Raw genomic sequence first — 13,883 nt, forward strand, 5'->3', positions numbered from 1 at the left:
TGCGCAGGTGATTCGTTGTAAGTCTCTTTGCTTTTTGTCTCCATGTGGTTGGATGCACACGTGTTGTGCTGTTTATATATAGGTTTGTAGAGCGCTATAATAATTCACGTGGCCGGTGGGCGGGGTGCCCAGAAGCAACTCGACACAGATCCATTTTGACTAATTATGACCTAAGAAGATCACCATGGATACCTCACCAGGAAGCAAACACTGTTAGAATGTGTGGATCTATATGTGTCGCTTGATAGCGGTAAAACAATGCATAGCCAAATTATAGGTTTTATGTCGAAACTGCTTCTAGCTGACCTGAGTTGTGCATAACCGTTTCCCCCCTATTTTCTCCCTCCATTGCTTGCTTAATATATTATAGGCTTCAGAGGTACGTTTGTAGTTTCACTAAGATTATTGCTATAGTTGATTAGCATAATTATGCAAGAATAACCGATTTTCAGTCCAACAAACCTTATAATAGTAAACTATTAAAACGTATTAGAGTTGAAAAAGGATGAAATTATACTTAAACAAGAGAATGGTGTTCATGTGTCCGCTAGCGATAGTGTTAGCAAAGCTTCATGGGCTAATGTTTCCCTTTAAATCCCCTTTCCTATTTGGCATTTTTACATGAGATCTTAATTGATAGCCCAAAATGCCTACTGGACTGTATTTATCCCTATGTTGTTCTGTACTAGGAATACATCGATTATGGGCGGCGATATTCAGCATTTTGACGAATATCGGCATTGGCCATTTTGAAGAATCATACGCCCGATAATAGATCCATTTAAAAAAGTGTTAACTTCAGGGAACTAATTATTTACATTTTCAGAGATCCTGCTGGCCCTGCACCTTCTGTTTTTGTTTGAAATTAAAACTAAGACAACATTTTAATACAGTACTTGAGATATTTTGAGGTTTTGGAAAATGTTATTTACTGTAGAAAAACAATAGCGAGCTACTTTCTTAAGTTTTTATTTAAATTTTAAAAACATGCTACTGCTCCTGGGAGATCCCTGAGCTTTTTGTTAGATTTTTAAAACAAACACGTTTCATTTGAATTTTTTTTTTTTTAACTCCAATATTTAATGAACTCTAAAAGTTGTTCACTTAACATATTCTTAAACTTAAAAAAAATATGAAGAGTTGGAGTTTGTGTTTTTTCAAGTTTTGATGCCAATATTTTACCTTTTAGAAAGGGAAACACAACTTTGGTCTACAGCTGATACTAACTAACTAATTAATTGCATTTATATCTATTTCACATGGGGAAACTGCCTTGGTTCTTGAACAATTTTGGCTAGCAAAAAGAATTGAATTGAGGTTCCATCATGCACTGTATTTCATTTTTCATGCTCTGTAAAAAATAAAATCACATTACAAATACAAATACAATACAAATGCCCCTGGGAGATCCCTGAGCTTTTTGTTAGATTTTTAAAACAAACATGTTTCATTTTAAAAAAAAAAATTTATTATTACAATATTTAATGAACTCTAAAAGTTGTTCACTTAACATATTCTTAAACATAAAAAAATGTAAGAGCTGGAGTTTGTGTTTTTTCAAAATTTTATGCCAATATTTTACCTTTTAGAAAATGAATATCGGCTCAGAATATCGGTTATTGGTAGTCAAGGGCGACTACTAATAATCGTATCGGTGTTGGCCCTGAACAAACCATATCGGTCTGTCTGTATTTGATTGTAACCACACCTGATAAAAATAAGGGAAACACAACTTTGGTCTACAGCTGATACTAACTAACTAATTAATTGCATTTATATCTATTTCACATGGGGAAACTGCCTTGGTTCTTGAACAATTTTGGCTAGCAAAAAGAATTGAATTGAGGTTCCATCATGCACTGTATTTCATTTTTCATGCACTGTAAAAAATAAAATCACATTACAAATACAAATACAATACAAATGCCCCTGGGAGATCCCTGAGCTTTTTGTTAGATTTTTAAAACAAACATGTTTCATTTTAAAAAAAAAAAATTATTATTACAATATTTAATGAACTCTAAAAGTTGTTCACTTAACATATTCTTAAACATAAAAAAATGTAAGAGCTGGAGTTTGTGTTTTTTCAAAATTTTATGCCAATATTTTACCTTTTAGAAAATGAATATCGGCTCAGAATATCGGTTATTGGTAGTCAAGGGCGACTACTAATAATCGTATCGGTGTTGGCCCTGAACAAACCATATCGGTCTGTCTGTATTTAATTGCAACCACACAACTTTGGTCTACAGCTGATACTAACTAACTAATTAATTACATTTATATCTATTTCACATGGGGAGACTGCCTTGGTTCTTGAACAATTTTGGCTAGCAAAAAGATCATGCACTGTATTTCAATATTCTTTAAAAACACAGGAGCCATGCACTGTAAAAAATAAAATCACATTACAAATAAGACAACACCAGAGAGACTATTGAGAGAATGAAAAATTTGACAGTGGCTGTCGCAGGACTGTTCTGTGTCTTCTGTCGTCCACATGCTGCATGCTTCAGCCATAAAAGCCGCCCACTCCTTATTTTCCCTCCTCTTTCTGCTCTATCGCTCACTACTCTACAAGTCTGCAACAAGCTCCCTAGAGCCTCACATTCTGTTCATGTTGCCAGAGTCTCTAGTCTGGAGCACAGTGGGTAAGCTTTATGTGTCACGGGAAGTAACACACCACTAAGTCTAATCTATGCACATTTTTTAAAAAAGCTCAGTCTGCAGCAAAAAAAGGGCGTGTTGTCATCACTGCGGCACCACCAATGGTTTCTGCAAAAGCGCAGCCACGGGAACTGTAAGGAGTGGTGGGATTGGGAGGGGGAATATTGAAAGAAAGTGCAGCAGAATGACAGTGAGGAAAAGTGATGTGGGTTTTTGTGTACTGTAGCAGCTGCTTCTGGTCATCTGACGCTTATTGCATTCTGCCATTTGTCTGGGTGAGTTGGGCTGGGTTGGTCTGGGCCGTGCACAGATGCAGTCAATGTGTGTGTGTGTGTGTGTGACTGTGAGAAAAAGAGAGAGAGGGGAAGAAAGGGAGAGACGACGCCAAGGCTGGCTGTGTGTATTCTCAGTCATAGCCACGGGAAGAACCGGAATCCGGAGCGGGGCAGTTAAAGCGGAAGCTTGTCAAGGGAAAGCTTGCAGGCGGTTTAGTCGGGATGGAGCCTCCCGTTCTTGACAGGCTTTGAACAGGGATCAGCACCACTGGCTGGACCAGCGGCTGCTATTGGACTCACCTACCGCCTCTTTTGACCGGGACAAGACACGCCACCAGGTGACACTTGTCCACCTCTTGGTGTCAACATCAAGGGATTATTATGGGCTGTTCTGCCAGTGCGGTCCTACTTCTACGCTCAGTGGGTGGGGCAGACTGCGGTTACATGTGTTCACGGCTGGACCAAGCGTCAATGGATGCTGCAACACCCGCCCTGGAAGGCTACACAACTGCCAGCTCACCTCTGACCATCGTTGTTATGGTAACCAGTACGGATGCACCTCTGCCTAATGCATGTGTGGGTGGAACTCTAGTGCTCTTTTTGTGTACGATATCTTAATTGGTTGGATCCATTTTAAGCATGCACTGGAGAAAAAAAAAACTATCTTTAGAATTTGCCCAATAAATGTAGGGTAACAATTTGCAACCAATTTAATTGGGTAAATATAAATTATGCATTGTGGTTAATTGTCGTTTTAATTCAGTAATTATAAAATACTTCAATATGTTGGGTAGAGTTTACCTTACAATTCTGATCAGTTTACAACAAATTAGTAATCATAATTGAGTAAAATATACTCACAATTTCTTAGTAGACTACTCAAAATTAATTATTATTAGGTACTAGGGTTGGGCTACGGCAACTCCAATCGGACAAACTACATTACACCCATTAAATTAGAATGATGTGCTCGTTAAAACTTGTACACTGTAAAAAAAAAAAAAAAAGACTTCAAAAACCCTAGCAAAGTTTTTTCACTCAGAAATACTGCTAGCATTTTACAAGGAGAGTTTTGAGTGCATTTTACCAGTTTATTAAAAATAAATACATAAATAAGGCTACTCAAGGGTTGAGGAACATATCCACAACCTTCAGGTTGGCGGACAGCCACTCTGCCGCTCCTGCTGTGTGTTAGTATCTAGTTTCAGGTGGAATCCTCGTACCTCCAAGAGCATTTTGGTCTCATTTTGAACACAGCAAGCATTGCAGTATAATGGCACAGCACAGGTGGCATAGCGCAGGTGGTAGAGTGGCTGTCTCCCAAGCTGAAGGTCATGAGTTTGTTCCTCAATAAGTGTAAGAGTGACTCAGTACTCTCCTTGTAAGATTTACTTTGAATTTCTGAGTGAAAAAAACGTTACTAGGTCTTTTCTGAGTAACTATCACTCCTTATTTTTTACAGTGTAGAGTGGTGACTAGTGGCTGTTGGGTATATTTTACTACATTTTTTTCTGTATGTTCTATTCAGTTTTGTCAGTTCCATAATAGATGCATTTGATCATTCCTTTGCTGTCTAAAGTAGAGTTTTGTGGATTACATTTACCGCTCTGCAAAATCGTGTGTTTGTACAGTCATCCCTCGCCATATCACTGTTCATTTTTCACGGTCTCGCTTTATCGTTGATTTTTATATCATACATATCTTATTTTATCCTGCGGATTATGGACTATAGCGCGGGATTTTTCAGTGATCATGTTTCCAAACGGAATGTTAGAATGCAATAACATCTTTAGTGTCATTGTAAAATGTACAACAAAATTAAAGTGCCAAACCAGGAACGTTTATTAGGGTGTGGGAGAGGTTAATAGGAGCGTGGGGAGTGTCATAATGCTTTAAAATATATAGAAATAATCTGATGTCTGTTGTGGCCCCTCACAGCTGAGAGGTATAATGGGGAGGACGGAAATGAGGGGGGAGAAGAATAGAGTATGGGGTCATACATTAGGAATTTAGTTTCTGTGGGAAAAGTTTCCCGACATATGGAGAGAAGACTGACTGACTGAATGAATAAATAAATGCATGCAGAAGCAAGTTGGTCTTGTAATCAGTGATTGTATTACATAAAGTTGAATGTTCCTAAACAACTTTCCAGTACAATGCTGTATGTCAGCCATCTGTGAGGTATATGGAATCTTGGCCTGATTTTCTTTTCACCCCAAGCAAGACCCAGGTTTCTGCAAGTCCAGTGGAAAAATGTTCAAGTTTTGGCACGGTGTGATTTTTTTACAGTCAATTCCCTCTGTTTCTCCCCTTGTTTCTTGCTTTCCCACCATAAACCTTTCACGTCTTCGTTCTTCTCTTTAGTCTCTATGGTAAACTGGAGTTGATGCTTTACACTTGCAAATCTCAGTTTTTACAATCTGGAACATATCAGCGTATGAGTGGGACTTTCATGAATCTGCTGTACTAGAAGGTAGTAATCACATTTACTCAGCATTTTACAATGCTTTCCATTTTGAAGTATTTTTGATAACAACGCATTCGAACTACCACTGTTCATATCGTGTGAAAAGCAAAAATGTGTGAGTAAATGACACCAGTCCTCAAAATGTTTCATTGCCAATATTAGTAGTTTAATAAGCACAATGTATACCCAAAATATAACTCCACACACACTGTAATATCATTTTGAACTTATTTTACATTACCCGTAAAAATAAATACAGATTATTTGCTAGAAAAAATATATAATTTACTCAAGCAGTAAAACTACCTATTTTTGATCAGTTTAAAAGAGGTAATTTCCATCTTATTAACTCATTCACTGCCATTGACGGCTATGGACGTCAAAAATTCATTTGAACTATTTCTATTAGTTTAACATTTTTTCCCACTTTTGTTAACATGAGTATGAAAATCTAGTGGTTTTTTTTATATTGTATTGGAACAGATATAAAATTTGTGATTAATCGTGAGTTAACTAGTGAAGTCATGCCATTAATTACGATTAAAATTGGTACTCGCCTGACGCCCCTAATTTTTAATAATCTTTTCTTTAAAAAAAAAAAAAAGATTATTAAAAAAAAAGATTATTAAAAAAATAGGGGCATCAGGCGATTACATTTTTTATTCGTAATTATTCGCATGGCTTCACTAGTTAACTCACAATTAATCACAAATTTTATATCTGTTCTAAGTATACCCACAAAACTTCTAGGTTTTCATATTCTTGTTGACAAAAATGGGAAAAACTAAACTAATAGAAATAATTCAAATGAATTTTTGACGTCTATAGCTGTCAATGGCAGTGAATGAGTTTGTCAGCGAGCCGATAAATCAGTTAGACCCTCGTACACATTAGAGACTTCTCTTTTCAAAAACATGGTACATTTTTAAACACAATTATCAGGCTTCATCTGCGAGAAAGACATAGGCTTCATCAGTAGACCCTGGGGAACGCCAAAATCCAATTGCAACTTCAGTCAACAAGCAAACTCAAACAATGTTTATTAAAATTAGTTTATCGTATTGTAATATTTTGGTAGCTGATGTCTGTGGTTTGTCCGATTATGAAACTTTTGCCATCATACCCAAATTTTAAATAAAATTGCACTTCTTGCGATGTAACACCTGATGTTACCAATTACACCACCTTACAGCACCTTTATGTAAGAGAATGTCATAAAAAAAAATAAAAAAAACTTTACGGTGCTCATACATCCTCTGTAATTTATAGCATTTATTGTATGTTTTGTGTTGGGATATTGAAGGAAACACTCTTTCCCTTAGTAGGGCAATATTAAATATGCTCGACAATGATACAGACCACCAGGAATACATTTGGTTTCTCCCCAATGTTTCTACTCTTGGCTGTCTATCTGAATTCACCGCGTTGATGTATTCTGCAAGATTTAAAATGCTCTCGTTGTTTCCCAGTTACTCTGTTGGGAATCCCTGAGCTGCGAGCTGGCCAGTAATGGGCTGTTATGTGCCCTTCTCTCAGCTGTACTTCGTCAAGAGCGACGTCAATCTGCCTCGCGCCTGCTAAGTGGGAGTTGAGACAACCGCGGGAGGCCGAGCAGAAACGTCGAAAGGTTAATAGGGTGTGAGCAAGGGAGGATTGAAAAGACAAGAAGAATCAAAGGAAGAAGTTTGATGAGTTGTGGACAAAACAGAGGAAAGAAAGAAGTTGGTTGAAGCATCTGGAATGAGTAGAAGAAGAAGGATGAGGATGCGGACGTTCAATACTCGTGAAGATGATTTATCATAAGTTTATTAATGATCGTTACGTGAGGTTATAACATAAAATGGATGTCTACCACTGGTAGACTTGCAAGAGCTTCGGTATATCTCTCCGCTTGGCAATATTGTCAACATTCAGATGTATAGACATAAATATATACTGTACGTCTGCAATGGCGGCATTCTAACACAATACTATGCTAAAGCTAAGCAACCTTTGTTAAAAATGTTCCTTTTTTTCCATTGCAGAAGTTCATTGCCTACTGTAGGTTCTTTTTTGACTAACTCAATGGGTGGCCATATACAGTTGTAAATCCAACCTAGTGGGTGAGTTTTTCCGCAAAAACACAAAAAGTTGACTTTTTGATGTGCATACATGACTGTTTTAATTAGAGCTTGTAGTCGCACCCAAAATCCCCAATTGCTATTCCTGTTGACTTTAACAAACAAGTTCTGAATCAACTCAAATCAACTCATTGGTCTAATGCCCCCCCCATCACCCCCGTTTTTTTAATTTATTCAAACCTCATCAAAATGGTAAACGGAGTGCACATATAACGCTTTATCTACAGTACACATTTTCCAAAGCCTCATATTTTAAAAACTTATCATAACAACAACACATTGATCCATCTGCGTCAACCTACATAAAGGATTTACTTTTTAGTTTAATATAACTTACATTAACCTCCAGTATCCCTTGGCCAATGGCAGAATCCAGTTTTTTTTTCTCCATTTTAACCCTGGAGAACCCACGGGGTCAAATTTGGCCCCTATAAATTTTGCTACTCAAATAACAAAGACATTCTTTTTTCTTTTTTTTTTTTTACAAATTTAACTTCAAAAGTCCAGAGTGCCACTTCTGACCCCTGCATGGGGCCATCTAGTGGATGAATATTGCACTTACATGAGCCAGAGTGGTGGTGACAAGATGGCTGGCAACATGCTGTTTTGTTGAGCTGGAAATCAATCCAAACAAAACCATCTTCTCAGCAAACCATCAGATGGTAAAATTGTGTTTTTTTTTGTTAATCTATTTCATATCATGTTGCAGAATGCCTAGGAGTATGTTTTATATATATATTTTGATAAATTAGCAACTCTGAGCTAGTTAAAAAAAAAGGGGTAAAATTGAAAAAGCATATATTTTGGTGTTCAGTGAACTTATAGCAGTCGAAGAAAAAGAGTCCATCCGTATTGTGATGTACTCGCCTCATCCTAGCTAACTCTTAAGCTATTTCGTCTCTTCAAATCTGGCGTCCAAGTTTACGGATTCTTTTCAGTTGTTGCTCGGACAGCATGAGAGGCCAACAGCGAAGTAATGACTGAGGCATTGATAACCTTGTCTCACTGGGCCTTGTTGACTGACTGTTTAAAAGTTAAATGTACTGCTCATTAGCCAGCTAAATATAATAGTTTTTTTTTTGTTTTTTTGGGAGATAAGAGAAAAAAATAAAATAAATAAATAGAATAAAAATATAATAGTTCTTCTGTCAACAACTAATTATTTAGTGTGTTGTTCACATACAGTTCATGCTGCGCAGTGCTCTCTCTCTCTCTTTCTCTCGTCCACTCCCATCTATTATGGTATAGTGTAGTGTTAAAGTTAAAGTACTTAAAGTATTTTCCCAGAAAGTTTTTGTTGAACTCCGTATTGTTTGACTTGGAGTTCTTTACTATTGTGCATATAGCAAAGGTAACTTTTAACTGTGACTACAGTAATCAAATTTTAAAAGACATTTTTACGTAACATTAAAGTCAGTCTTTTTCAATTGCAATGACGTTTGCACTCTGTGTAACATGGAACGAGTTCTAAGCCATCTTCAGAGGTTGTTTCCTCTTAATATTGTTCTGGTCTGAGGTTTAAGCAGAGGAAGTGCATGTCTATGTGTGCACAAGTGCTTTATGACTCTGCCCATACAGTGCTGAGCATATTTATATCCGAGAATCATTTTCGTTTTGCAGATTTGTTTTTTTCTTGCAATGCAGACTTCCCTTTAAAACGGAAAGTTTTCACATTGTGTCTGCGTTTATGAACATACTGATGGGCAGTAATGGTTGAATGCAGTGTGTGTTAACCACCTTGTTGGTTGAAATGTCAATCTCATTGAAATCTCTTATTCTCTGCCGGGGGAATTTGGAACTCTGTGCGTGCGTGCGTGCGTGTAACAACTTCCTCTACGTCCACGTGCGTTGAATCGTGGTTCTGCTTGTGATAAGGCACATGCTCTGCAATGTGTGTTTTAGTTGTCGAGATTTGTGTTACTTTTTAAAGTTTTGCTTCTACCATTTGGATTATTTTGGCTTTATAATGAGCTTCCGGAGCAAAATCACCTTAAGGAGGAAAATCAAGAGTAAACGCGTGAGGTCGGATTTCACCAGGTTGAGTATTGTATGTATTTAATAATAAATTCATTGATGTTTGCCTCTTATATGCTGTTGCTTTTGGCATTTCTAGTATCTTCTGGCGGGGCCTCTGTCAATCACTGCACCATTTTGGCATCTTTAATGGCTGTTACCATGATGATGTGACTGAGTACTTCAGTGCCCCCCACTCGCCCCCCCCCCCCCCCATCCCCACCACCACCACCACCTTCAAGTGTTTAGAGTTCATTGAGTCCAGTTCCAGTCCAGTAAACAGCAGCTAAAAGGGATTTTTATTTTCAAGATGAGAAGCAAATTCAACTGTGTCGATAGTAATGATGCGTACAAAACAGGCTGAGGCAGGTGTCCTTAAAATCATTCTGCCGTGAAAATGTGCACGTGTCATGTGAAATGTCAATTCATCGGAAAATTACACAGTTGGTACTTCAATAATCTGGCATGACTCACAAAATGTCTCAAATTGTTTGGTTCAGTTGCTCTTTGGATGGCAAAACTCCAAAACACTCTTCCTAAAAATGAAATAAAATAAGCAGCTTTTATTGTTATGGCTTGGTCTTCGTAAATCTTGGTTATTAGTCTTCATTGGGAAGTCAACCAAAGCATAGTTGGTTGGAAGTATTTTTATTTTTTATTTTATTTTTTTATATATATATTTAAAGTACCAGCAAGGAATATTTTTGCTCACATGCTACTTTAAAGCTACTGTGATAAATAACTATATGGCGTTTTGGGCAAAGTATTGAAGTCAATATATGAATAATTGCTGATTTGATGATGCTAGTGATGCTAATGCTAACTCAACTTGTCTGAGCTGGTCCACCAATATTGTAGAACAGAAGTAAGTGATCTGCAGTTGTCGCCGTAACAACAGAGAGACCGTTCTCGTAATTACATGGTAGCATGTGCTAATGAAAGCTACTATTTTCGTTAAACTAAATGTCATTGACTCACAAAACGCAGACAGCTAAAAGAGGCCTATTGATTTTTGGTCCTGCCATTGTACATTAGTGTAAGCATAACAGTTGGGATACTGCAGTCACTTTGGGTGAACTTGCACTGTTAATTTTCTTGGTGCCTGAAGGCTTGTTTGGACCATTAAAGGTAAAAATATGTGTTGATTGAAAGTCTCCTGTCAGCACTGTACACATGTCAAGCAAACTAGACTGAGGCTTCCTCTAACTTCCTGGCTGCAGTCTCCTCCAGCCCTCTGCGGTCTTCTGCTTTTTTTTGTGAATTACAGAAGCAACGATCTGTAATCTTTTCAACACATGTTGAATAACTTTTTTGTCCGAGTCACTGAGTATTACATCTTTACTTCTGTTCTGTTTTTCATGTAATTCATTGTGTGTTGTATGTACTACATTATGTAGTAGAATGGATACTGTTGTTGGGTTACATTTGTTAATTCTGTTAATTCTGTTATCCTTATCGTCATTAATAAACCATTTTGGATGTAATATGTGGTATTCTTTGGAGAAAAAAGAAGATGCCATTTTTTCCAGTAATTCTAAGGTAGAAGTTTCCGGCCAGTCCAAGCAAATAATAGAACTCAAAAGTAGATGGGAAACTTTATAAGATGTGGTTCATAATGGTTTTCTACATCCAATCATTTCTGGCTCGCGGCACTATTGCTAAAACAACTTGAGAGGTATCCGCCGGGGCTTGCAATATTGTTAACCACTGAAGGTGAGAAACTTGAGAAGTTGTCCGGTGGGATAAATTGTGTCTACAATCTAGCATACAAGCTTTTATAGCTTAACTGACACTACTTTTATGGCCCTGCATTGCACACAAACAACTTGAGCATTTCTGGCCAGTCTGCAAATATTACAGACTGCTAAGGCTGTGCACTATGTTCACGGAGGCAAAGGCAGCCCTGTTTCGGACCCCGGGCAAGACTTTTTTTTTTTAAGAATTTACAGCACTTAGTGGTATTTGTGCACATGTCTCTGTGTGTGGCGAGTGAATGTGGAGCTTAAAAAAGGGGGACCGAAATAATTCATTTTGTGAATATTTGTGTCATTCATGTTCATGTTAGGAATCGCGTTTTGCGTCAGAGTGGTTGCTGTGCGCAAGTTTAATATGTATTCTTGTACAGGGAGGAAATTCCAACCATATCATGGGTAGATTAAGTACAGCGCGGATATCTTCTTTCGCCGCGATGTCATCAAGTGCTTTGGGGTGTGCCCCAGCTGGCCTTCAGCGGTAATAGCCACTCGGGTACTTCCTGCGTGCTGTTTTTAGGTCCTAATGATGTCACAGCACCACACAGGAAATGTTGTGATCGTGACTTTTCCCCCCAGAATGGTCAGATTGTGTCGTGCATTACTGCTTCCATGTTCAAACCTTACGTTGTCACCGAGGCTGCATTTCCATCAGTCAGCGCAAAAGGCGCGTCATACTTGATGACTTAAAAATGCAAATTTCAAGTCCCAGTTAGATGCGGAGGCTATGACAGACTTGCAACAATTATTGTTCTTATCGGTCTTGAGGGAGGAGTACTGGTTGTAACCTTGTGAAACTAGAGGTTGGAGCATTAATAATACAGCCACACAATAAGCTGCAGTAATACTGTATTAGTCGTTTTGTGCAGAGGATAAAGAATGCCTGAATCTGTATTGTTTTAGTGTCTGTCTACGTGTGTTGCTGAAAGGGTTATTACACCGCAATATTAATACTATTCACTAGGCTGTCTATGGTGCCAATCTATTTGTGTTAGCATTCAGGCTACATACACATGAAGTTGATAGCTTTTGTGTTATTTTGTCTTGCAGCAAGAGAAGCCCAAGCTGATTGATCCACTCGATTATGAGGCCGTCATCTCGGAACTGGGAGCGGAGCTCAAGCAAGACCCTCTTAGAGAGCTGCTGCTGTTTCCTGACAATGATTTCACAGTAAGTGTACGTGCCGTGTGGTTTAATGCAGTCAGAGTAGAAGGTTCGTCGCTTAATAAGATCATAGCTTTCAGAGGGTATTCCCTTGTAGAATATGCAGGCGTTCTGGCAGCAAGCACTCACTTGAAGAGAGTGGAAATATGTTTGACGTCGAAGTCTACATATGCAAGGCAGCAGTCGATAATTACAGTTTATTGGTATTTACTTTAGTTAGAAATAATTCCATTAGATTTAATTTCGGTTTTTCTTCTGCTGGATTCCGCTCATGAATCGAAATCAGTGAAAGACAGCCCGTTTTGTGAATCCTCTTCAAGAAGCCGTTGCCATGGCAACGCATCTCTTCACTGTCCTTTTCCCCGCAGGTATCCACAGTGCCCCAAGAGAGACGAACTCTCAGGTCAGCTGTTCCTGAGGGCGCCGAGCTCCAGGCCGAATGTCTGCTGGTCAGACAGGTCAGTTGCACTTTGATGCAAAAAATGTTTGTGCTTGTTTATTACGAGGGGCGGCATCTCGTATCATATTGAGTGCAAAATGTACCCTAAGGTACTAATGTGCCGATGTATGGTACAAATAGTAAGGTACCCTATTTTAAGGGGTACAATAGGTGTTTTTCGGGAGGTTAGCATTAGCATCAGATCAGTTGGAGTCCATCGAATCCTACATCAACTCCGTCCTCTCCACCAGGCCTGCAAGTATTACAACTCGGATCTGAACGTGGTCCAGTTCAAGTATGACGATTATGCTGGAGACTACCGCCTGCTGCCAAGGTAATATCGTCGCCACCATTAACCTGAAATGCCATTAGGCCATGAAGTAGAACAAGATGGCCAGTGGGTGTTGAGTGAAAAAACGAGGCAGAGAATGCAAGGACAAAGCAATGCTTCATGGGTATGAGGCTGGGACTGATCCAAAACAGTCCAGCAATTCAAAACCACAGGAATGTCCTCTTTCTATATCCCATGGGTTGCCACTGTCAGTTCACATGACCTCTGAACTAACCGGAAGTGGATTTAAAGCAGGAGAAGACAGATGTTAATGCCTTTAGTTAGTTTATTACCAGACCCAAAGCCATTATTTGTGTTTTGGTGGAGGAAATCTGTCAACACTAATGGGTTTTTAAAAGAACACCACCAATTTTCTCCATATGAATAAATAAATAAATCTGAGGCCTATCAAGTGCATGACAAAGTACATTTAAAAAAAAAAAAATAATACACTGGATGGCCTGTCTTAAAAATCACATTGTTTTCCAATTTTGTGGATCATATCATTTATTTCTTAAGTAATTTAACTCAATTTTTTATTTTGTTAACTCTAGATTAGGTAGATTTAGGAAGTTTCATTGATAATTGTTGCATGCAAGCTATGCTAGCTGAAGTGTTTCGTAGTTGTTAAGGTTTGTAAAAAGTTCTACGTTTTA

General features: G+C 38.2%; 1 protein-coding gene across 4 annotated transcripts in view; it reads left to right on the forward strand.

Moving 5' to 3' along the window:
• Positions 1-2,966: 2,966 nt before the first annotated feature.
• dock10 (dedicator of cytokinesis 10) overlaps positions 2,967-13,883 on the forward strand; it is a 47,679-nt gene continuing 36,762 nt past the window's right edge. Inside the window, exons 1-4 of one of the 4 annotated variants that reach the window (XM_077565600.1) lie at positions 2,967-3,518; positions 12,344-12,463; positions 12,826-12,915; positions 13,148-13,230. In XM_077565600.1, the coding sequence (XP_077421726.1) occupies positions 3,324-3,518; positions 12,344-12,463; positions 12,826-12,915; positions 13,148-13,230 (488 nt within the window). In that variant the 5' untranslated portion in view covers positions 2,967-3,323. The remainder of the gene's footprint in view (positions 3,519-12,343; positions 12,464-12,825; positions 12,916-13,147; positions 13,231-13,883) is intronic. The other 3 variants (XM_077565597.1, XM_077565598.1, XM_077565599.1) reach the window with 3 other exon arrangements.

Source organism: Vanacampus margaritifer, chromosome 5 (genome assembly GCF_051991255.1).
Source record: "Vanacampus margaritifer isolate UIUO_Vmar chromosome 5, RoL_Vmar_1.0, whole genome shotgun sequence".
NCBI lineage: Eukaryota > Metazoa > Chordata > Actinopteri > Syngnathiformes > Syngnathidae > Vanacampus > Vanacampus margaritifer.